Raw genomic sequence first — 26598 nt, 5'->3', positions numbered from 1 at the left:
CAAAGACAGTCTCAAAAACACGCTTTGAAATCGCTGGTGTTTCTGACGTGAGTGAGTGAGTGGAGGCGGGGCTCATTTGCATATTCATAGAACCGCGAATACTAAATGAGGCACGGGTGTCGAGTTACATTCAAGATATTTAAGGAAAAAACGTTTAAATATGTCATTTTGGTGATCAAAGATGAGTTTTAAGGGAATAAAATGATTGACTACAGAAGGACTTTAAGAAGAAATGGGATATTGTAACGCATTGCTTTTAAAAGGAACCTTTCCTAACATTAATTACTACTAATAACTTGTTATTTGTTGTAGATTGGAGAAGTGAGGCAGTCTTACCCCCTCCATCGGGGCGATGAGCAGGTCGTAGAGGGCTCGTAACGGGGGTTTGCTGAGCGCACTGGCGCGCCGGGGAAGAGACGACGAGCCTTCCTTCACCGGAGACACGGTGTTACTGAAGAGACTCGTCATACTCTGACAACTCCTGAAAACACACGACAAAACACACTCGTCACCTTTCAAACTGTCTAGTTACAACTCAGACTTCATTTCGCAGTTTTAATTCAGTTTTGTGTAAAAAAAAAAAAAAAAAAGAGTCTGATGGAATAATGAGTCAAGAATGTGATGTTAAATATAATGGTTGAAATTGCTTCCAGTTCAGCCATCAAACTGGAAATACTGGTAATTAGCATACTGCACACTAGATGGCACTGTGCACCTAAAATACAGCTCATGTGTGTACGGTCATGTTCCTGAGAGCAGGGCATCATGGGTCAAGACTGAACTAAAATACAATTAAATAAAAACAGCAGTTTTCTTGTAAACATCACCGTGAACCTCTTAGAAGAAAGATAGAATTACAGCTGTACAGATAATAATAATAACAATAATAATAATGTTATATTGTATCCTAATGACAAATAATACAAATTATTAAAACACTTAAGAATAATTAAAAGTGTTATTCTGTATACTAATGGCAAATAATAATAATTCAAATATTTAATAATATTTTATTGTATACTTATGACAGGTATAATAATAATAATTATTAGAATAATTAAGAATAATTAATAGAATTATATTGACAATAATGACAAAAAATTATATTTATTATAATAATATTAATAATAACAACAACAACTAACAGTGTTATACATAAAAATTTTAAATAATTAGAATAATTGAGAATGATCAATAATGTTATATTGTATATTACTATACATTACTAATACTATTACTAATATTATATTACTATGTAAATATTATTATTATTATCAGAACAATTAAGAATAATTAAGTGTTATATACATAATAGTACAAATAATAATAGTGTTATACTATATACACTAACGACAAATAATAATAATGATTATTATTATAAACAAATAATAATAATAATTATTATAAACAAATAATAATAATAAAACAATAATGATAATAATTAAGAATACTTAATGTTAAATTGTATACTAATGACAAATAATAATAATTAAAATAACTACAACAATTAATAGTTATAATGTATGCTAATGACACATTATTTTATAAAATATGATATCAAATTATTAAATATGATAATTGAATATTAATAACAGCAATAAACAATAATTAAAATAATTAAGAATAATCAATAATATTATATCGTATACTAATGGCAAATATAACAATAATAATTATTAGAAAAATTTCTTAAAATTAAAAAACATATTATATAATAGCGTTATACTGTATACTACTACTAATAATAATAATATATTCTTGGCAGAGGAATTGTCATTCTTATTTTTATTAAATGTAATAATTTATTGATCATTATTGTCTTTTATCAGCTATAGGTGCTATATTTCTGATTTGACCACATTCAGCTTTATGAATCCGCAGGTGTAATCCCTGTAACACACACACACACACACACACACACACACACACACACAGCCTCGAGTGCTTCATAGCTTTAATCTACAGTAACACGTCCCTCTGGGTCTAAAGACAGAAGCCACACATCACCTTACGGATGACATCAAAACAGCTCGTTATTAAAGAATCAGTGTGTGTGTAACGACGGCACACACTCCAGGTCTACTCGCCATCACTATGGTAACTTCCTTCCCACTTTCTGTCACGGAGGTCTATCATTACATGCCTTCAAAGAGATAACAAACCTTCCGGCGCGCGCGCGCACGCACGCACGCACGCACGCACGCACGCACGCACGCACGCACGCACGCACGCACGCGAAATCAATTCTGCTGTTATTTACTCATCCTGTGTGACTTACTTTCTTCAGTGGAACAAAAGAAAAAAAAAGAACACAAATACACCATAAAAATATAATATAAAAATAAAAATATTTCATTTTTCTCCATTTTTTTCCCCTTCAGTTCAGGTTTTTAATTGAATATTTATTTTATTTTATTTAATCTTTATTTCATTTAAAGAATTTTTTTTATATAGTTTTGGTAATTTTAGTACTTTAACTTTATTTCATTAAGTTTATGTTGTTTTTAAAAAAAATATTGTTTTTATGTTTAATATGAAGTACTAAAATTATATTAAAAACTGTTTAAAAAAAAGCTTAAATAAAATAAACATTCAAAGAAAAACTTGAAGTAAACTGACTGAAATAAAATTAAAGCTGAATATAAAAATAACAAAATTACTAAAACTTAAACCAAAAATCAAAATGAAATTATAAAATTAAAAGCTAATATTAATAAACACTATAACGGTATATAAATGCACTATATTTCCATCTCTAATCAAGAAATCAGACTAAAATGTAACTGGTTAATCACTGATCATCTATATTTTATCTATACTATCTACCAACAATCAATACCAGATTAGTGAACAAATCACTCACTGATTCTTTGTCCAGGATCAGATGATTCAAAAGAAAGACTCATTAATTAATTATTCTTTTGAGTTGGATCTTTTTTTTAGTATTTAAACTATTTTCAGTGAATAAACGCTTACATTCAGGTCTGTTCCTCATGCAAATCTATCTTAAGAATAGCCATTACAACCAGTTTAATGATGTTTATTTGTCATTTTGGAGTTCGACAGCCCCTGGCCCTCATTCACAATCACTTTCACTACACAGAAAAGTTCCGGATACTCCTCAAAAATTCTCCTTGCTTTAGAGCTAAGAGAGTTTGAGTGTGAGAGTGAGTGAACATTTGCTTGTTTAACACAGAGGCTCAGGCTCATTAGGGCAGATGAGGAGTGAATCGTGCTCTTTGTTTTAATGAACATAAAGAGATGGAGAGAGAAGCGCCGCTCTAACGATGACCGCTCTGACCCCGTCTTTAACAACCTCTCCTCCTGCCCTCGCTGGTCCTGTCATCGCTGTCGTCCTCCTCCCCCTCTTTCACTGCTAATAACCAGCTTTCGTTCTCTGGTAATGAATCAGGACTCGACTGAATGCTGAACTATCATTCGTACTGGCTCCTTAATTATCACCCGTCAGAGTCGTTCTTCTCCTCCAGCAGAGTTTAGATCCATTATGAGCAGAAATGTTTACTAATTGCTTAATGATTTGGTGTTTGATTGGGCTTTTTTCAATACTATTTGAGTGGTTTCTCCTCCTATAGATTAACATCAAATGGTTATTTTGGTTAAATATAAACATATGCCAAATTTAGAACAGGAAACCTATCTAAATAATTAGATGACAAGTTTTAAAAGTCTTATGATGGTGTTCTATTTATTTATTTACTTATTATTTATATTGTTACCATTTATTGGTTAACTGTGTTGCTTTATGTATATGACAAGTACATGATTGTTTATATCATTTCTTGTTTGCAAATGAGAAAATCAATAAAGTACAAATCATTAAAACAAAGTCTTATGATGGTACACAAGTAGGGTTGGGTATCATTTGAATTTGAACAATTCCGATTCTTATCGATTCCTAATTTCGTTTCCAATAATGTAAAAAAAAAAAAAAAAAAAAAAAAAAAAAAAAAAAAACCTTAGATATCAGTCTTATTGCAAAACTTTTCATTGTATCTGAATAACATGAACAAAAAAATCAACATGCTAAAGAACACGAACACAAGTAACTTTAGCCTGTGGTTTAGCAAAAACAACTAGCCTAACTAATATAAATGCCAAGCATTATTAAAAACAAGTAAACACTCAAAAATCACAGCAAGTAAATACCTCGAGTATTCGATTCCAGAATATATTAAAGGTATAGCGGAGGATGTTTTACTTCCTGGTGGGTAGTCTAAACTATTGGTCCTCCTAATTGTCAATCATTCTGGTGAATCAATCAAACTTTTCAAAAAGTGGAGAGGGCGGGTCTTATCTAAAATTTGGAAAGATCCTCCGCTATACCTTTAAGTATATCAATTGATTTTTAAAGACATTTAAGGGGTCATGAACTGAGAAATCAACATTGACATTGAAGAGGTCATCATACTATAAGAATATCCTTTAAGTTTCAAAACTGAAAACCTTGTTTTACTGTAACCAAGCCCAGCAAACGACTCGTCCTAGAACGTGGCCATCTATGACAGACAGGTGAAGAACAACAACACCTACTTCATCATTGCTTCTTAGGCCCCGCCCACTGGCGTGTTAGTGAGATGACGAGGAGAGAAGTAAAAATAAGATTACCTTCCAAAGGATCCTAATGCTAGGAATGTGGTTGTTTATTTTCAACAATGTGAATGTCTCAGTTGAGCATTATGTATTTGTATTCGGTACATTTCACTGTGGATTCTTTGGTAAATCAGTTGCAATTTCGGCGCAGGCTTTCCAAACAGACTCTTACAATATGGACTCGACAGTAATGCCACAACATGACCGTGTTAATTATAATGCCTGATCTGTGACCAGTGATTTATGTAATGATTCATGTACAGTCAGATGTTCTTTGTCTATGAGGCAGTAAATCAAACCAGTGATGAAACGGTCAGGATGAAAAATAATCTGTTATTTAAACTGTGATTAAATTATATATATTAAGCGATCAAAGAATGCTCCCTTTACAATCGCTGGAGCTGTCAATCAAACAGGGCGAGTTTATCAGCGACTCTCGCCAAAACTCCCGTTATAATCAACGAATCTCTTATTTACATTGTGTTTGCACTGTTATGATGAAAGCATTCGTAATTGTGCAGAAATCAAGTTGCAATGATGAGATCACTGCATTCATGCGACCAACATGTCTGTTCTGATCATCACTGCAACCTTTCATGCCACAATCTAAATATAATGCTATAATCAACACTTATACGAGAGCCGTAATAGTAAAAACGTGCTTTCGAGAGAGTTCCACATGTCATACTTAGCTATTTCATATGCAAAGATGTCAGCCAATCACAGCAGTGGATGTTTACACTGAAGTCTCACAGCAGACACGCCCCTTCAAACAGAGCGTTCAAATCAGAGGCTAAAATCAGGGTAGGAAAAATGCCTTTTATTTGTCAATTATGACCATTTTTGATGTAAAAATCATACTAACATTATAAGCGCACCCCAGGAAACATTATAAAACAATAAAATAATGCAGTTCATGACCCCTTTAAGATGTTTTACTGACTCATCTCTGCACAATTTACCTTCATTTAGGTCTTGAAAAATACTCTCAGAAACAAAAACAATAACACCATACAACTCACATGCTCCAGATCAACTCTTCTAAAGCAATCTGACCAAAATTTAACTTGTCATTCACTGATAATCTTTACTTCCAGTAACCAGACCAATGAACACTGTGATCATGTGACCTGGATCAAACGATTCATCAAAGAGATCCAAATCATTAATACCTGATTCACTAGAATCGTTCTTTTGACTTGGATTTTTTCAATGAATCGTTTGATCACGACTCAAAAAGTTAAATTTGGGTCTCTTGCTTAAAGAAAAATCTGTCATTTAACTTCAGATAACTTCTATCATGCAATTTGAACCAGTTTCATGAAACTTTAATGGTGTTTATTTGTCATTTTGACCTCCTTCACTTTCATTATACTAAAAAGAACATCTTGAAATCCTCTCAGAAAGCTCTTGAAAGCGTTCAAAGGTTTTCTGAGCCACTTCATGTGAGGATTGTCGTGTGTCTGACCTGTTGAAGAGGTTGTTTCTGGAGACCATCCTCAGGAAGCCGGTCGGGTCGGTCACTGAGTTGAGTTTATTATTGAGTTCTTCAAACTGCTGGTCCAGAAGGTCTCCAGCTTCGCTCTCAGTCTCGCTGCTGGAACACGCTCTGAAACACACACAACACAACGTCATTTACACACAAAACATGGTACAATCACTGCAAAGGAACTTGGCTTAAAAAAGAGCAATAAATAATTGAATAGTAAAACTAACAATCAGAACAATAAACATTACTTCTGGCAAGTATAGTTCTTTATTCAACAACAATGGAATACTTGATTCTGATTGGCCAATCATGGAATTGACAGGTCATCAACGTTACAATAGAGTTCCAAAAGTAAAAATCCCATTCATTTCCTTTAAATTTTCAAAACAGACCTAAGGTACGCTAGGTTCTTAATCGATGGTGTATGCTTTTTTTTTTTAACTCGTGTTAAACAGTGGAATACCTGGTGAAAAATTACATTACCCATAATTCTGCAGAAAAATCGCACCAAACTAGTCAGTTACACTGTAAAAAAAAAAAAAAAAACCTTGCTGCCTTAAATTTTTAAGAACAATAAACTTGGATGTTTAAGTCATTTCAACTTAAGTTACATTAAACTGACTTACTGAAATAAATTAAGCAATTAAATAAAAAACCCAATTTTTTTAGTTAAAGCAATGTAAAAACAAAGGTCAACTTATTGATCATAATATTTTTTTACAGTGTATGCTCTCAAACTACTTGATCATTTGCATATATATGCATATTTTGCAATAAACGTACAAACTGTTTTATACTGTCATGCTTCAAATCAAGGTTTGTAAGGTTGTGATTCACCTCGTAGCTGATTCGTTTGGTTCATGGTTTATTACTCTTTAACAAAGACTTCAAAAAAAAAATCCTATGGAAAAATTTATGTGGAAAATCCCGGAACCAAGGCTGCTGAAAAAGTGGACTCTCAATGGATAGAAATATGGTTCAACCAATCAGATTTCAGAGGCGGAGATGCCAGTCTTAAGAAATTAATTCATGTTCAAATTCTGTCTGCATGTTCTTTCTTACTCTCCTTTCACCATGAAACACTTTAGTTTAGTTTTACAACTGATTCAAATATTACTCAAACAATATATGAGCATATGCATGTTTGAGATCATATGAATCAAGACTCAATTTCTCTGAAACATAACTGTTAACTCAATTAAGTTCCTCAGCTACAAAAGCGCAACATCTGAGTGATGAAACGCTCCCCGATTATCAAACACACTCGTTTCCTATCAAGACACGCACGTGTTTGTTGACTTTTCATTCCCGACATCCATTGAGATGCAACACAAAATAACAGAAACAATGTCATAAACGACCAAACAACTCGAGCACAACGGCAGCCACAATCACTGATGATTACTCTGCGTCTGAGGAACGCGTGAGCAAATTTCTCTGATTAGCTTTAATGAAAAAACAGATCTCTTCAGTAATCCGACTCATCTGAGACGACACACTTGGATACCTCTATTGGGTTAATAAGGTTTTATCCACCTCACCTCAATTACACACTAAACGTGCTTCATTCGTACCTAATGAACGACGCAGATGCTCTGCTGATTATTTTGGACGCACTATCAGACGGCATTAAAACGTGTCGATATGAAGACATTTGAATGCCCTGAATAGCTCATTAGCACGTGTTTACTTGAGCACTTCGCTCTGAGAATGAAAGGGAACGTCTGGTAATCGTGTCCCCTGGATTTCCAAACTATTCCGATGCACCAAACGTTCCTGTCATTTTGTGTCCTTAATCTCCGCAAACATGTTCGCACTCCCTCTCGAGACGCAAGCCGTCCCAAATCCTGTTGAAATGTTAATTTAATTCTTTGTCAGGATACACTCCTCTAGGATGGGAATAATCTTGTTTTGGTGCCAACTAGAGCCGGAAAATGAGATCTGCTCTTGTGCTTACAGTGACCCAGTCGTGGGGCGAGCGGCTGCGTCTGCGACCCGTCCGCGTGCCGAGCTCTAGTGGATGTGGGAAGCGTGCATTGGAAATGATGATGGCTGGGATGTGAAGACAGCGCCGTGGGCCACATGTGTCAGGCAGAGATACGCGAGGATGCTCTGAAAGGAAAAGCTTCCTAACACCCTTACAGGAACGGGAACGCTCACCTGGAGGGCAAGACAAGGCTGTCCTCTGCTGCCCGCCAGTTATTTTCACCAGGTTTCTAACTAGTAGTTAGCCTGGGATATTAAAAGACCAAATTCAATATACACCTTATTGATGATGCATATCTACAGGCTGGCAAATTAACCCAATGTGCAATTTCTCATTAAGAGTTTCACCAATGAAAGCCATTATAAAGAAAACAACGCTTAACCTTTTAGCGTGTTGTGTTCATATTCTGGGCTCATCAGCTCGGCTTTATATATTTGCATCATCAATAAGGTGTATATTCAATTTGATCTGTTAATATCACTGGACGTTAAAAGGGTCCTATTGTGCTTTTTTCACATGTTCCTCTGTCTTTAGTGTGTAATGTTGCTGTTTGAACATAAAAAAGCTCTGCAAAGTTAAAAAGCACAAAGTCCCTCCAGCGAGAGTTCTTCTCTATATCAGTGTCAGTGTTTCTGAACTCCCTGAAACGCCTCCATTGTAGTCTTGAGTTTCTTCCGTGAACGCACACGTCACAATATTCCTCATTTAAATAATTAATACGCAGAATAAAGGGGCGGGGCCTGGTTGAGTTAGTTAGTAGTGTGTTAAACTGGCGGTTATGGTAAGGGGCGGGACATTCCCAAACACACTTAAAGCTCTTGACCAATCACAACACACTGATCCAGCCGACCAATCAGAGCACATTGTGGTTTTCAGAAGGAGGGGCTTCATAGAGACAGGAACTAAACAGAGCGTTACTGACAGACTGGGAAGAGAGGAGCCGCAACAATGACACAATAAGGTGTGTTTTTTTTTTTACTTTGAAGCATTAACTCTATTCTAGTCCAAATAGAGTCCAAATGAGTCCAAAAACTAAATCAAGACTTTGTCTTACAGGGGACCTATTATGCCATTTTTCACTTTAAGTGTTTTTCACGTTAAGCGTTTTAGAATGTCCCGCTATTTTTAGTGATCACAAGTGCCCAAAACTCACACTTTATTCACATATTTTTTAGTTTTTCTTCTTTTGAGAGGTGATCTAAATATTAGTGGCTTGAAACAGATGGAAAATTGAAAGGTCTGTCCTGCAGGTCTATGTTTTGCCCAGTCATGTGACTGAAAACTATGAATAGTGAGCGAACCTGATCCGGAGTTATACACTGTATATACTATTTATCATCTCAGGACAAAGTGAAATACAACTGCAAAATGTACAATATTCTTATATGAAAGTAACAGTGTTTTATAGTGTGTAACTCATATGCTTATAGTGTATTTTCTTGTACTTTTTTACTTTTTTAGTGTTTATTCATGGTTGTGTGCAGCCTTGACAGTTCTTCTTCTCTCGTCTGTGGCAAATAAAACTCAGTGGAAGCTGTTTCCCAGCTAAAATTGAACACGCTGTCTGCGGCGGACGCGTTTGGAAGCCATTTCTGCTGAGACAAGCAGCAATAAGAATGCATTAGACTATAATATGCAAATTATACATCATCAAAAGCGGATTATTTCCTCAAATTAGGCCGAATTGCTTTATGAACCATAACTCAAACCACAGCTTCACATCCACCACACAAACAAACTGAAATGGACCTGGGAAAAGACTAAACACTGCAGTGTGAAATGTCTTAATTAGTGGCGCTTACTTGGTCAATTATCACTATTACTGCTGCTCATACTGAGTGTTAATGATTGATCAAACCCTTAACCATATTAAATACAACTGTACAGCAACATCCGTGCAAACACCCTTCATGCCGCCGAGTTTTGCATGGACAAACACTAGTCACATTACCAATCCAGCTGAAATTGTGCATTAATCACAGAATTATTCTGATGAATCTCACGAGCAACGCACTGATCCGTCTCAACTAAAGGGTGGAAGAGGTCTCGCTAAACGAAGCATAATCGCTCATATTGCAGCCGGTCGCGGGTATCACAGATCCTGTTCGTGCCTCTTTCTCTCTGCACAATGAATGGGGTCTTCAAAGGTGGCATATTGCACCCAACCAAGTGGAAAAGATTGCTCGCAGCCCCTCAGTCGAGCGCTAAATTATCTTTTAATGGGCAGGGATGAGCGCGGAGCTCGCTGGGAGAAGCCATCACACCTCTGGTGACTAATGCGCTGGGCACCAGAGACACGCAGCTTTCCACGCGCGTACAATAATGGCCTTTGTTTCAGGCTGACGCTTAATTCACACCAAGAGCTTTTGACGTTCTGCCATCCTTCTCTGCATTCTGCTCCTCCAAACCTGCCAAGCGTCTTCACCTAATTAATGTCAGAGTACACTCAACACTGCAGCAGCGACTCCTCTCCAAGCCTCCGTGTGAGAGGTGAATAACTCCCAGAGATCAGTGCGGTGTGGCCTCCAGCCCCGCTGTGGCGTATGACAGCATCGCTGAGATGTTCCTGCAGGGCATTAACACACACACACACACACACACGCACACACTCATCCCTGCTGCGCTCGACGCCATCGACCAAACATCCATCCATCAGGGTATATTTAGGAGGTTGCAGTCTTTCACACTAACATGCACACAGATGCGGGCCATGAGCACCGGACATGCTCTTTTATTGGGAAAAACATTCTTAAATCTTACCTAGCAACACCCTAACATCCAGTGCACCCTAAAAACCATCTAGGAACGTCCTAACAAGCATCCAGAAAACCCTAGCGATGCCCACTTAGACTAACCTAGCAATCAGGGTTTGAAATTAGCACCCGTCAACCCGTTAAATGCGGGTGAAAATCAACTATGGCGGGTAACGCTGTCAAATCACTGGCCAATCGGCGTGTTACTGATTATATTTACTCGTGTAAGACAAATCTGCGCAGATTTAGCACAAATACTCAACTCGTGAGTCATCATAATATATTAAATACAGCGAATAGCGCAGAATCTGCTCATATCTGGCTTACTTGAACACACACATCACTCAAAACAAATAATGGCACGCTTGTTCATTTGCATTGATGCAATAGCGAAGAGTAAAAACTTTTTTTTTTGATGTTATTTGTACTGTATGGATCTGTCGACCTAAAACACATTTTTGGTGATGAGAATTAAAGAGGAAGGGAGGAGATGGCTGGATGACAGGATCTTGTTTGAATGAGAAATTAATGTGTGAAATCCAAATTTTATATAATATATAGCTGTAACAATGTTAATCTGGTTTATTTCTATTTTATTTATTTTTTTTGGGGGCTAGTAGAAGTTCTGAATGGCCGCTACCTTAAAAATCTAGTAGCCAAATTGGCCGATGAGTTAATTTCAAACCCTGCTAGCGATGCCCTGGTGAGTTTTGCACAGGCAAACACCATTAATATTAGTGAATATCTAAATTATGAGTAACTAGCGACAAGTCTGGGCAATAAGTTTGATGTGTCATGCATACGCCACCAGATTATCTCCTTTTATATCTCCTTGATATAAAAAAATAAGGTTCATAGTAGAGCTGCACGATTCTGGATTACATGAGAAACATGGTTCTTCCTTCATTCTGAATAGACAACGAAACAAAATAACCTGTAATTTACTAGAGGTTTGAAATTTTAAATGTTTAATAAATCTGAATTATTAAAATGAGAATCAAAAGTGGTTGAATGAATGATTCAATGACTCACTTATAAATACTTCACTTGTTTCATTACTGGATGAATCAGTGTTTTTTTAACGCATCTCTTGAATGAATGAATGATTCAATGACAAAACACATTTTTTAACAGTCACCTGTCGCCACCTACTGGTGTAACGATGTAATTGATACAATCCTTATTTGAAGCGCCAAGTAACTTTCAAAAGGCGATTTGCTCTATTTTGATAGCGAAATAAATCAGTGTTTATATCCGAACTATACACTTTTATCTCACTTCTGTGATATTTTGAGTATTTGTCTCACAGAAATAATGATACTGTGAGGTTGAAAAGACTGTTTGTGAAGCTGTTTCATTCCTATACATGATCAGCGGCCGTGCGAACACAGATCCGAATGTTGGCTGAGATTCAGTCAAAGGTTTAAAAGACGCAGCTGCATCGTTGTCATTTACGAATGAGATCGCGTGGGTGTTTGATGTTTTAACGATGATTAATGCATTCACCTGCTGTAGTAGGAGTCCACACCCAGAGCTTCACGGGCATTAGCGATGTGTTGCTCCAGAGACGAGGGCATGACGCCACCGCCGGCCTCCTGGAAGTCCTCCGACGCGCCCTCACCCAGATACACCTCGTGAAACTTCAGGATCCCTGTCAGATGGAGAGCAAACGTCATGCCGATTCAGACAAACGTCTTTATAACTATATTACTTGATTATGGTGATTATTATTATTAACCAATGTTAATTATATTGCTGGTGGTGATGTTTTATTAAAGCAATATATCATGAGAGGTTACTCAGTACAGTGATTTCATGGTAACACTTTACAATAAGGTTAATTAGTTAACTACCTTATGAACAATACTTCAGCATTTATTAATCTGAGGTAATATTAATTTCAACATTTACTATTACGTTATTGAAATCAAAGGTTGTATTAGTTAACATTAGTTAATGCACTGCGAACTAGCATGAACACACAATGAACAGTTGTCTTTTTATTAACTAACAATAACAAATATTAATAAATGCTGTAACAAATGTGTTGCTCATTATTAGTTTATGTTAGTCAATACATTACTGTTAACTAATAAACCTTATTGTAAAGTGATACCGATCTCGCCATCACACTTAAAGGTCAGATGTATAATACAATCATTCAGACTGGACCGAACGCTCTCAAACTCCAGTGTTTTAGACATAAAGTGCGTGTTTTGCCTAATAATGAAATTAGAATACTGTATAGAGCCACACACGAGTCACGAGCAAGGTCAGCGGTCTCCTGTGACAGGCTGAAATCTAGTTAGGTGGATTTTGTAAATGAGCAAAAGCACTCCCGCTTTCAGACGTACGCTGGTTTGATGTGTGTTTCTGCTACAGACGTCAATGCTGGAATAAAGAAATACATGAGCTTCAAGTCCAGAGAGATGCAGACGTGTGTGAGTGCGTGTCCAGGGATTTTTAGTGTACTAAAACTAACACACACACACACATGTATATGTTTTATTTATATTTAGTGAGTGTGTTTTACGTGTGTGTGGTTGTGACGGGTGGCATTAGGGAGGCAGGTGGTACTGCCGCTTTGCATTAATTCTCAGCTTTTTCCCAGCTTCACCAAACAGCGGGCGGCACAATGAAGCCGTGGGGAACAGAAGGTGTGAGGAGTACGACAGCGTGAATCTGAGCATGTGTGTGTGTGTGTGTGTGTGTCACACTTGATGCTATACTTTTGAAAGTGAAGCAAACCCAGATTAGGACAAACAACTGTTAATTTGATGTAAGATGAGGTTCAGCAAAACGTACGGCGTGTTTGAGTGTGTAACAGGTGCCTTCTGGGTAAATAATGACTTAAAATAGCAGACATCAACTTTTAATCTAAGTATTGTTTAAAAACTGTATCTTTTTAATGCTTTTTAATGCTTTTCTTTCGAGTGCTTTCTTCATGAAAATATGAATTTTTGTCCTGTGTTCCCAACTTGCTCTATTAATAAACTTATATGTATGAACACGGAGGTGTAAAGTCCAGGTTTTACTTCAGAAAGTAAAAGTCCTCCTCAGTCTTTTGTTCCAATCACCTGATTTCAGCCAGGAGATAATTAGAGAACTAATTAGTGAAATCTTTACACCTCTGTATGTATATGTATGTAAATATGTACATAAAGGCTATTATTTACATCAGTAGTCTTTAGTTTATTGACATATTTTTGTTTGTTTGTTTTTGTTCTGCATTAACCAAGTGTGTGTCTTATTGATGTGTTAGTGTGTGTTGTGTTGGTGTGTGTTCAGACAGACAGACAGTGTCTCAGCGTGTCTGTGATGAAGGGTTCAGGCGTGTGCTGTGCCCGTCTCACACCTCTATCACCCCCCCCCACCCACATCACATCACTCCATCGCTTCAGTCAGGCTGAGCTCAACACACACTACATCACACATCACTGCCAGACATGCACGCCTTACACCACCTGTCAGAAGTTATTTTTTTAAATGTTTTTGAAGCCTCTTCTGCTCACCAAGGCTGTGTTTATTTAATTAAAAGTACAGTAAAAAAAATTATATTGTGAAATATTATTACAATTTAAAATAATGGTTTTCTATTTTAATATACTTTAAAATATAATTTATTTCTGTGATCAAAGAAATTTTTCAGCATCATTACTCCAGTCTTCAGTGTCACATGATCCTTCAGAAATCATTCTAATATGATGATTTAATGCTCAAAAAACATCACTGATTATTATCAATGCTGAAAACAGTTTCCACAATATTTTTTTGTTTGGGGTAAAGACATTTAAAATGTTACAAAATACTTCTATTTTAAATAAATGCTGTTCTTTTAAACTTTCTGTTTGAAGAATCCCCCCCAAAAAAAAAAGTATCACGGTTTCCACAAAAATATGAAGCAGCACGACTGTTTTCAACATTGATAATAATCAGAAATGTTTCTTGAGCAGAAAATCATCATATCAGAATGATTTCTGAAGGATCATGTGACTCTGACGACAGCGGTGCTCGTACATCTGAAATCCCGTCGCTTGCACACGCACAGCTCTTCGTAGCACTCATAAATATTATCATATTGCGTATTAATATTTTGCATGCAGTAAGACTAGTCACATGACTTCTCCCTGCTTTCTCTCCATACTCCAAACACACACACACACACACACGTACGCACACACACATGGAAAAAACGTGTGTTACATTATTGCATGACTGATAACTGAAGTAGGCCTAACTAATCACACATCTTTACTTTGTATTTAAAGCAGCGCATCAGTTTGTGCTATGCATTAAAAAGTGTTGTTTTTTTCCAGTTACAAAGACCGTGCATGCTCTCTCTCTCTCTCACACACACACACACACACACACACACACACACACACACACACACACACACACACACACACACACACACACACACACACACACACTATCTCTCTCTCACACACACACACTCTCTCTCTCTCACACACACTATACATGCATCAGACGTATATATTCAGCTTGTGTTGTTGAAGCTTCCCCATGAGTGATATGTCCTTCAGACCGTATAAAGTTATGCAGAGCGTTAGTGTTGGGAGTTCATGAGTGAACGGGACTCTGGAGTGTCTTACCGGACCCCGGGGCCAGGAGCCAGCTGTACAGGTATCCCGCCGCCAGGGAGAAGTAGAGCACCAGGGCCCGCTGCCCGTTCACCGTGTCCAGAATGTGCTCGACCGTCACGGGTGTGTACGGGTCCGAGTCCTGCTGGCCCGTCTGTCTCTCCACCAGCAGATCTGCGAAGGCCCGAGTGCGTCCGCGCTCCGCCACGGCCAGAGCTTCGTCATGATGCCCTGAGTAACACATTACAGAATTAGCCTTTATTTGTCATTGCATCGGGATACGACAACATCATTGCTCAGCGGTGATACAATACATACACTTATAAACACTTTTTTTTTTTTCAGAGGTCAAAGGTCAACGCTGGTCTTCATAAAGCTATGATCACATCAAGTATTTCCTACTTCATTTACTGAGATCATTGACCGTTTCATCGTCGCTGTCAGGCGGAAATCTTTCACTTTTATTCATTAATCATTACTATTGATCACCCTTTGAGTCTGTCTGTGGGTTTTGCAAAATGCAAACCAATGAAAAGTGTTAAAAGAGCTTGTGACTAAACCTCATAACTCTCTCAAACTGTCAGTCAAACCTCGAAACTCAATCGTGAATGAAGTGCCGCACACAGTCTGGAACATCTCTGCTTGCTTGCAATGCAATGGTTAATAAAGTAGTATTTTCTTTACTCTACAAACACTATATACATATATATATATATAGATTAATGTTTTATGTATTCAAGGAGGGGAGAAGAGTGTCCTAGTTTAGCATTTGTCAGCGAATTATTGTTTTACATTACAAATTTTTTCTCGTAGTCTTTCACGATGCAATTTTGTGCTTTTTATATCTTGTAATGCTTGTAATGTATGGAAAATAAACTCAAAATCAATATTTTCACGACTGTCTAAAAATTTGGGGTCAATTTCTTTTAAATAGTTATATTCAGCAAGGATGCATTAAGTTTATCAAGTGAAAGTAAAGACATTTATAATGTTACAAAAGATTTGTATTACAAATAAAAACTGTGTCTTTTGAATCAAAGGATCCTCTAAGAAAAATACCACAGTCTACACAGAAATATATAATACAAGAAACATTTTTGATGAGCATAAAAGACTTTTAAGACTTCTAACCATCTATAAATCATTGAACAAAGATGCATTTGCTTGAAAAGCAACACTGCATAATATATTTTTCACATTTTTACACAAATTTTACACAAATCTACACAAATAAATGTCTCATGTTTCAAGAATTTTTAGATATCTGAACTGGTAAACAAGTCAAAAGACACTAATTAACTCTTTTCTTGCAATGTAGCCAATAAGCTGGTCATTTTAGCTAAACAAATAGTGACTTTATAGTGACTTAATGAATCATTAAGTGTTTAAACACTGTTCTGTGGTCTGAATGGTTACCGCATGATATCAGCAGGAAGGAAGAAGAAGAGGAGAATATTTATACCAAGGCTGACAAGGACCCTCTGGAGAGCCTGGTACGAGGAGGTCTGCAGGTCGAACAGCGAGAGCTTGTAGTCGGTGCTGTGCTGGGCTTCATGACGGATGGTCTCGAACAGAGCCGACGCACGGTACAGCTGTGAGGCAAAAACAAGATTCACACACATGTGTTAATAATAAAGCACTGACCTGCTCTGACACCGATCACGAAACACTGCAACGTGTGTTATCACGCTACAGAGAAACACGACGGCTAATGAGAGCAGCGTGTGTATCTGCAGTGCTCAGATGTGACCAGCGGAGGGCAGCAGACTTCCACGCCTAAAACACACATCAGTTTCACACATTTCTGTGCTTGTTTTCTTGCTGCCTTTAATCAAATCACAGCAAGTCAAGATGAAGCCCTTATGGAGCCGTTGAGCAACATAAAAGCAATCTAGGCACGTGTGGAAATGAACGTCCTGAAACGGCCACAGTTGTGTTTGCACTGCAAGCGGCTCCTTCTCGTTTGGGTGATGGAAAGTGTTTCGAGGCGAGTTAGTGTGTGGGATGACTGACGTGGTATTTCTGGCTAATGATAAGCTCTCATTCAGAGTCAGCATACGTGTGTGTGTGTGTGTGTGTGTGTGTGTGTGTGTGTGTGTGTGTGTGTGTGTGTGTGTGTGTGTGTGTGTGTGTGTGTGACGCTGCCACCGCTGACAGCTCGTGTGCGTGAGGGAGAAAACGAGTGTGTAGCTGACATCTGAGTTGAGAACAAACCTAAAGTAGCAGTGCTAACTTAACTAAGTTTTTCAGTAGTGTGACGAATTTCTTAATGCCTTTAAATAACTTTAGTATCGAGGAGCCATGAATATGCTAATTAGCCCCGCCTCCACTCACTCACGCCAGCTCACAGATTCACTCGGTCAACTTACTGAGGTAAACGCTGCACAATGGTATCGCTCTTCACAACGTCAGACACATAACGGTAATTAATATGATTAGCCTTTTGCTTGACTAAGTTATCAAACAGCTAATAATGTGTTGCTAATGTTACACAAACTCAGCTCCCGTTCGCATCTTTCTTCTAACAATCATCAGAAACGATTTGAACAACTCATAACGTCAGTGGAGAAAGGCATTTAGTTAATCATATCATAGTAATATACATCATACACCCGCTATATTGCTAAATCTACCCGAGCTTCTCTCGAGCCTGCCCTGCTAGTTCACTGTTAATGATATGCTAAAGCCCGCCGGCACGTTGATCTGATTGGTTACAAGGTAGTTTGTGACGTCAGAAACACCAGCGATTTCAAAGCGTGTTTTTGAGACTGTCTTTGGTTCACTGCAGTTTTAAGGAGAAAATACTCAGCAATGGTGTCGACTTATGAATTTACACATGGTTTGTCTTAATTAAAAACACCACATAGCCATAAACAACATTAAAAGCTATAAGTAGTTTTAGGATGTCTGATTCGCTTTGGTGAATTGATTCATTTGCATGGTTCATGTACAGTAAATAGCAATTCACAGATCAAGTAAATGATTCACAGATCATACTGTATAAATGATGCAATGATTAAATAGACGATTCACTGGTGAAATAAAAGATTCACTAATCAATAAACGATTCACTGGTGAAATAAAAGATTCACTAATCAATAAACGATTCACTGGTGAAATAAAAGATTCACTTATCAATAAACGATTCACTGGTGAAATAAAAGATTCACTAATCAATAAACGATTCACTGGTGATATAAAAGATTCACTTATCAATAAACGATTCACTGGTGATATAAAAGATTCACTTATCAGTAAACGATTCACTGGTGAAATAAAAGATTCACTAATCAATAAACGATTCACTGGTGAAATAAAAGATTCACTTATCAATAAACGATTCACTGGTGATATAAAAGATTCACTAATCAATAAACGATTCACTGGTGATATAAAATATTCACTAATCAATAAACGATTCACTGGTGATATAAAAGATTCACTTATCAATAAACGATTCACTGGTGATATAAAAGATTCACTAATCAATAAACGATTCACTGGTGAAATAAAAGATATAGTAAACGACTGATTCACTGATAACATTTCAGTGTCTTCTTTTTTGCAGTAAAGTGCTGCTTTTCGTCCCTGCGTCTTCAACTCAGTTAATCTATTTTATAAATGATCACACTTTAGTTTAGGGTTCAGTTCTCACTATTAACTATGACTTTTGCCTCAATAAACTCCTAATTACTGCTTATTAATAGTTCGTAAGGTAGTTGTTAAGGGATGTAGAATATGGTCATGCAGAATAAGGCATTAATATGTGCTTTATAAGTACTAATAAACAGCCAATATCCTAGTAATATGCATGATAATAAGCAACTTAATAGTGAGCCTTAGACCCTAAACTAAAGTGTTACCAAATTTTTGTTGTATATATATATATATATATATATATATATATATATATATATATAAAAGTTGCATATTCAATGTTGTATGTTCAATGTTATTCAGCGTACACGACTTGCAAAATATTTTTTTCTTATTTTTAGCAGAAATCGGACTAAACTTAGTGAGGTTTATGTTTAAAACAAGAAAAACACTTGGGAAGAGAAATATTAATGCAATAACTTTAAAAGTTAATAAAAAGAAGTCTTAAAATCTAATGCAATTTGCTCCTCAAGCAAAGTCTTGTTTACAGAATATTTAAATATTTTTACAGCAAAACTACACAAAAATACCGTTTATAAAAACGTTGCAGTGTCTAAACACTGAAGAAAAAGGTGTAGGATTTATTTTGAAACCATTTCACTCAAAGATTGCTAGTAAATTTTCAGGAACGCATTGAATTAAACGTGGCATTTTGAAGCAGACAGACTGAACTAGCATTCTCTTGTAAAATACAATCATTTTTTGTTTCATTTAGAACTTGGAAACATCATTGTTTACAGTGTATTTGTCTGGTCAAGCCGTCCTCCTCCACACGAGCAGTATCTCGTACTTCAGCGCCCCCCCAGTGCTGGCTGATGCTGCATGTTTGAGTATTTATGTGTTTTCAAGATATATGTGTGTGTTTGTGGCGTGGAATGCAGCGTTTCTCAGGGGTTCGGCTGTAGAGAGCCCTTCATCAGCATACAGCACAGCCAGCCTGCAATCAATTAAGAGCGGAATGCATCAGCACACACACACACACACACACACTACCATCTGCAATCTGCAGCGCTCCAGAACTGTCTATACATCACACACACACACACACACACACCAAACTGAGTCACCAGGGAGGAAGGCCATGAAAAGCTACTATTACTACACTCACACACGCTGTACTATCAGCTGACTCGGGTTTCTTTTCATTTTCTCCACTCCACGGCCTGAAACACTCTGCAAACGCAGACACAAACGCTCGGTCGACACATTACAAGAGCATGTGCACCTTCTGTCATATTTTGGAGGCTAAAATACTTTCTCATTGCCTAGTTTAATATGCAGAGATACCTCTAGTTCATTCATGGGTCGTGTGTCGCTTTTTAAAGGGGACCTATATGCCTATATGTTTTTGGTCTCTACTAGAACAGGTTTTCCTGCTTGAATGTTGATTATTTTCCTCATATTCTCCATTGTTGCGACTCCTCTCTTCCCAATCTGTCAGTAACGCTCTGTTTAGTTCCTGTCTCTATGAAGCCCCTCCTTCTGAAAAGCACACTACGCTCTGATTGGTCGGCTGGAGCAGTGTGTTGTGATTGGTCAAGCACTTTGAGTGTGTTTGGGAAATGTCTCGACCCTTACCATAACCACCAGTTTAACACACTACTAACTAACTCAACCAGGTCCCGCCCCTTTATTCTGCGCGTGAATTATTTAAATGAAGAATCTTGTGACAGGTTATTTTATGACGAGGGCGGGGCAACCTGTCACTCACATGAGATCCACCAATAGCAAACCACAACCATTCAATCAATTCCCCACAGATAAAATCAAGCCCCGCCCACATTTGCTCTTGTTCCAGAAGCCTTTTCACTTGAACACACGTCACTATATGGAAGAAGAGACGAGCACAACTTCCATTTCATGCCACCTTTAACAATAACAACACTGACCCACGCTATATTTAGAGACCTGAATATGACTAAGGACTCGTTTCTCTCAAGACACTAAAAGAAAACACCCATAATACCCCAGCAAACACCTAGCAATCATTTTAAAAACTCCCTTAAGTATTATAATAAAAATAAAAAAACATTTTTGGAGGGAAAAATGTTGTTAAAGTGACGTTTCCTTGTGCGATCTTGCAGCACACACACACAGAGGTGGACAAAGTACACAACTTCCTTACTTGAGTGAAAGTACAGATACTACTGGTCAAATATTACTCTGTTACAAGTAAAAGTTGTAAAGGCCGATTTTTACTTAAGTAAAAGTACAGAAGTACTCGTTTTTAAAAGTACTTAAGTATCAAAAGTAAAAAGTAAATGTCAATGCATTGTTTTTCAATGCACAGTACCTTATGCTTGAATCTATGCCAACCTACCCTCATATCAATATCACATTTATTTCTAGAACACAGTTCCAGTAGTGGGATTGAATGTGAGATTGAATAAGTGCACTCAATAACGTCCACAATGGTTTCGGACACGCAAATGGCTGTTCCCTCAAATATTGCCCTATTTAAAGTTGTTTGGCTTTCAGTATGAATATGTTAGCCTTACTGTTATCTATAAGCTAGTGTGCTCCAAAACAATGACAAAATTTGCATGTAGAAGACCAAACCCAACATTGAAAATTAAAATCAGGATGATGTCAGAATCTAACGTCAGATTGACGTTAATCTCCAACGTTGGACAGACGTTGTATTGTGGTTGAAAATGAAAATCGGATTGACGTCAGAAACCAACATCAGTCGGGTTCTGACGTCAACCCGACTTTCATTTCCAACCAAAATGCAACCCCTAAATCCAAAATCATCCCCTGACTGACGACATTACTACTTTATACTCAATGACCTTGACAGAATTGTAGTGGAGTAAAAAGTACGATATTTGTCTTTCAAATGTAGTGAAGTTAAAGTAAAAAGTTTCCAGAAAAAATTATACTCAAGTAAAGTACAGATACTCAAAAAGTGTACTTAAGTACAGTACTCAAGTAAATGTACTTTGTTACTGTCCACCTCTGCACACACACCACTGGACGTCTCAACAAAAGCAGCACTAATCTGAACGTGTAGTCCGTGGCGTGTTTGATTGACAGCTGCAGCCAGAGGCACGTGAGGCTCGAGACTGACTGTTTCTCTCTCTTTCAGACGTCCCTCCCCAATGGCACAGCTGCCTAATTGACAAAATTGGCTGTACGATGATATAAACACATTATCCTCTAATCTTCCGTCTCCCTGTAGACGTTCGGCACGTATGCGATCAACATCCTTGAGACTCGCCGTAACCGAGACGCGAGAACGGCTCTGTAAATTACAGAGGGAGAAGAACAATCTAGAGCTTTCCTGCCCAGACGGCCAAGATGAAATGTGATCCGAGCAGACGATTACAGACACGTCACCGTCTGAGCCGACCACCTAAAGAAATCAGCAAAAAAAATCTAATAAAATCTGTCACTTTGAGCTCAATAAATAATATCAGAGGTTCAATACACACCTCAGTCTGGTTTCATGCTTTTTATTGGAAAGATTAGTGCACAAAGCAATCCTAAAATGTGACAGGAAAACAAACAGCGATGTCTAACTCATATCAAAAGTACACTTTTTTATTAATGATTCATATTTTTCCACATATTTTATATCCGGGGGAGTCATTTTTTATTTATTTTTATGTTTATGAGGGCATTTATTTTATTCTAACATATTTTCAGTAAAAAAAAAAACACTTTAGATTAGTTTCACGTTCAGCAACACTCACTTTTAAGACATTAAATACAGATTTAGGATTATAAATTGTTCTCACAGGAACTCACTCCAACATGAGCTCTTAAAGAGACAGCGCTCTTCAACAACTGAGGGCTTGAATCTTTACAATGATCTACCGTTGCCCCTTTAATTAAGTGCAAGATAATCTACTGTAAATGTTCAAATAGATTGCGATAAATATATATCCAACACTGACAAGTTTGGCGTCGGTAAGATTTTGTAATGTTTTTGAAAGGACTGTCGTATATGCTCAGCATTTATTTGATCAAAAATACAGTAAATCAGAAATATTGTGAAATATTATTACTATTTAAAATATCTGTTTTCTATGTGAATACATAGTAAAGTGTAATTTATTCCTGTGATCAAAGCTGAATTTTCAGCATCATTACTCCAGTCTTCAGTGTCACATGATCCTTCAGAAATCATTCTAATATGATGATTTGCCGCTCAAGCATTTCAGGATTCTTTGATGAATAGAAAGTTCAAAAGAAAAGCATTTACTTGAAAAATGAACTTCTGTATCATTATAAATGTCTTTACTGTCACTTTTGATAAATTGAATGTCTTTGCTGAATAAAAGTATTAAAAGTCATACATATACAGACATTTAAACTAATCTATCTGGAGTATTTCTGTCACTTTCAGGTTGATTTCTGTTCTTTTTGTGATTCACTTGGACCCTTCGGTATTGACTTGTGAATCATTCGACTGTAAAAACGTAGTTCAAGCTGTGTTGCTCTCAAAACAAAGCTCTGTTTGCACTTCAGCACGTCCATTTCTGAAGCGATCGATGGTGTGCATTTACGCCGGGACTATTTCCTTCACTTTAGGCACAGACATCACACACTGTGGCTTTGAGTGACTCAAATGAATCACTGAATCGGTTCACTGAAGCTAACGAATGGAATCCGATCAGATGAATCGCGCAACATCCAAATCCTAAGCAGGGATTCCTCAAACAAACCATGAGCTGGAGTGTTTGCCGTTCGTCTCGTTTGGACTGAATCAATTAGGGCCTGAATGCAGAGAGTGTGTGTTTGTGCAGCGAGACTCCCTGAACATCAAATCCGGCCTCTTTGTTTGTCTCACACAATGATGAAGTCACAAGTGAAGAGTCTGACGGCGATGACAAGTCCGCAAACACACGTACGCCTACAGACACATCATTAGAAGAAGCAGAGACAGTGGAGCTCTGTCAAGAAGAGCACTCATGAGCGTCGTGTGCATCTGTGCGGGGACTGCGGTAAATTGGCTGTGTGTGTGTGTGTGTGTGTGTTGTACCTGGTGCTGGGATTCCTCCAGATTGCCGCTGGCCCACAGCGAGAGCCCCAGACGGTGTCGAATCTTGGCCTCGTCCTCTCGACGGCCCAGCTGCTCCGCCAGACGCAGACCTGAGACACACCGAAACAGAGATTTACACACAAACTCTTCTCCAGGAATTGTTTTAAATTAACAGTTTAAAGGGGTGGTATAATACCCTAAGTTTTAGCTCAAAATACCCCACAGATATTTTTATATAGCATGTTAAAATTGTCACTTTTTGTGGGTGAGCAAAAACACACCATTTTTTGTGTCTGTCCCTTTAAATGCAAATGAGCTGCTGCTCCCGACACAGGGGGCGGAGCTTCAACAGCTTGTACTCACACAGACATGCACTGAAAATTTGACAACATGTAGTGACAACATGTAGAAGCAACAGGACATTTCTGAATGGTTAGTTGATGAATTTATGAAGCTTATGTGTAGTTATCTTCTAGTCATTGATTAGCATATTCTGTCTTGATAATCTATAAATCGTGTTCCGGGGGCGGGGTTTATGTAAATTTTAGGGTTGGTGATGTCACTAACCCGGGAGGAATGTGGTGTAGTCTCTACCAGCTGTTTGTTGTAGTCCTTAAAAAGCGATTTCTTTAAAAGCAAATCTCTCCCTTTGCTTTGAACTTTGAGCGTTGTAACTTTGCAGATGTTGTTTATGCTCAAACAGCAACACTACACACTAACTAAAGTTAGAAAAGTGAAATCATAAATTAACCACCACGTTAAGTGCTTTTCTTATTTTAATATATCAAGATTGTATGCTTTATGGCTTTTAGTCTATGTTTGTTTGCAGTATAGATGCAGTAAAGTTGATAATTGTATTTAAATTGTAGTCTTTCTCTTTCAGACAAAGATTGTTATTTTAGTATTATTCTTATTATTTATTCATATTTTGAATAAAGCTTTTCTTTTTTCTTTTCAGTTTTTCTTTTGATGTTGAGCTTTAGCAATGTGCTCGTCATTTTATGTATTTTTTAATGAATGAATTAATATATATTTTAAACAATATTTCTATTTAGCTTTCAGTTTTAGACTTTTTTTTATATCACTTAGTTGACAAGGCAACTTTTCTAATTTTCATTTTTTTTTTTTAAGCTTTTACCTCATATTAATATTTTATATTCCTACCAGCTAAATTTCAATTGACCAAAACATTTCAAAATAGTTTTAGTTAACTTTAACAACACACGCAGTGTTTCGTCAATACCGTGACCAGGTGTTGCCAAGATTCAAAAATGAGTTATAATTCATAAATTAAACTTAATAAGCTGTTTGGTTAAAAAATAAGCTTAAATATATTGAATATACATTTTGATTTTTTGAAGGTAATTAATCCTTTTATTCAGCAAGGACATGTTAAATTGATCAAAAGTGACAGTAAAGACTGTACAAATGTTCTCTTGCTGTTTTTCATCAAAGAATATGGAAATAATGTATAACAGAATGATTTCTGAAGGATCATGTGACACTGAAGACTGGAGTAAAGATGCTGAAAATTCAGCTTTGATCACAGGAATAAATTACATTTTAACATATATTCAAGTAGAAAACATTTATTTTAAATTGTAATAATATTTCATAATATTACTGTTTTTACTGTATTTTTTATCAAATAAATGCAGCCTTGGTGAGCAGAAGAGACTTCTTTCAAATACATTAAACAATCTTACCGACCCCAAACATTTGTACAGTAGTGTATATACTTTGATTTCATACTTTTCCTTCTGTTTTATCTGGAATAAAAAAACATGCATTTTCTTTTGTTGGGTGAAGTATTCCTTTAATAAAAGCATAACCAAATCTCTCAAGTGTTTGAAATCAGTTCTCGTTTGTGTATTGTTTTTAAATTCATATTTTGGTGCGCTCTGCAATTAATCATCCTACAATAACAGCCTCCAAAACATTCCCTTGTCTTTTCTTCCTCCATTCGTTTCATTCTCTCTGTTTTCATGTTTTTCATCACCAGACTTTGACATGGCTGTCGGGACGCGCTGGTATTTAGGTCTCCTCAGGCACTGATCTGAAGAAAAGCCTCAGAAATGATTTTTTTCCCCGTTCAACACAGACTTTAATCGCGCTTCAATACCACTTTGATTCCTTCTGAGTTCAAACCCAAGACAAAAGAAATGTTCAGTAAAACACTCCCCTCCTCAACACCATCTACACGACCACATCGCTCTGAATTACACACACTGTATGTATCTAGTCATGTCTCTAAAGGGTAGATACGACACTAATATCCAATTATCCATTTCTTTATCCTAAATATGTCTTTGTAAACATGCAGTATGCATACTGTTTGACTGTCAGATCAACTAATCAAAGGTCATGTCTAGAACATTGTGCCCTTGTCTTGATGATGTTTTCAGGCTCTACTAGAACAGGTTTTCCTGCTTGAATGTTGATTATTTTCCTCATATTCTCCATTGTTGCAGCTCCTCTCTTCCCAGTCTGTCAGTAACGTTCTGTTTAGT

The 26598-nt window shown here is 37.0% G+C and overlaps 1 protein-coding gene and 1 long non-coding RNA gene across 4 annotated transcripts in view; one reads left to right on the top strand and one right to left on the bottom strand.

Annotated features, from left to right (window-relative positions):
* ttc28 (tetratricopeptide repeat domain 28) overlaps positions 1-26598 on the bottom strand; it is a 327199-nt gene that overhangs the window by 13011 nt on the left and 287590 nt on the right. For all 3 annotated transcript variants that reach the window (XM_082158597.1, XM_082158598.1, XM_082158599.1), the window contains 6 exons: positions 24089-24198; positions 16907-17036; positions 15457-15675; positions 12347-12491; positions 6080-6220; positions 337-481 (listed from right to left, as the gene is read on the bottom strand). In XM_082158597.1, the coding sequence (XP_082014723.1) occupies positions 337-481; positions 6080-6220; positions 12347-12491; positions 15457-15675; positions 16907-17036; positions 24089-24198 (890 nt within the window). The remainder of the gene's footprint in view (positions 1-336; positions 482-6079; positions 6221-12346; positions 12492-15456; positions 15676-16906; positions 17037-24088; positions 24199-26598) is intronic.
* LOC309489831 overlaps positions 1-26598 on the top strand; it is a 252961-nt gene that overhangs the window by 3218 nt on the left and 223145 nt on the right. The gene's annotated exons all lie outside the window — the stretch shown is intronic.

Source organism: Leuciscus leuciscus, assembly GCF_965113295.1.
Source record: "Leuciscus leuciscus genome assembly, chromosome: 24".
In the NCBI taxonomy this organism is placed as follows: domain Eukaryota; kingdom Metazoa; phylum Chordata; class Actinopteri; order Cypriniformes; family Leuciscidae; genus Leuciscus; species Leuciscus leuciscus.
Note: the sequence above shows the minus strand (reverse complement) of the source record. Positions and strands in the feature narration are given on the sequence as shown.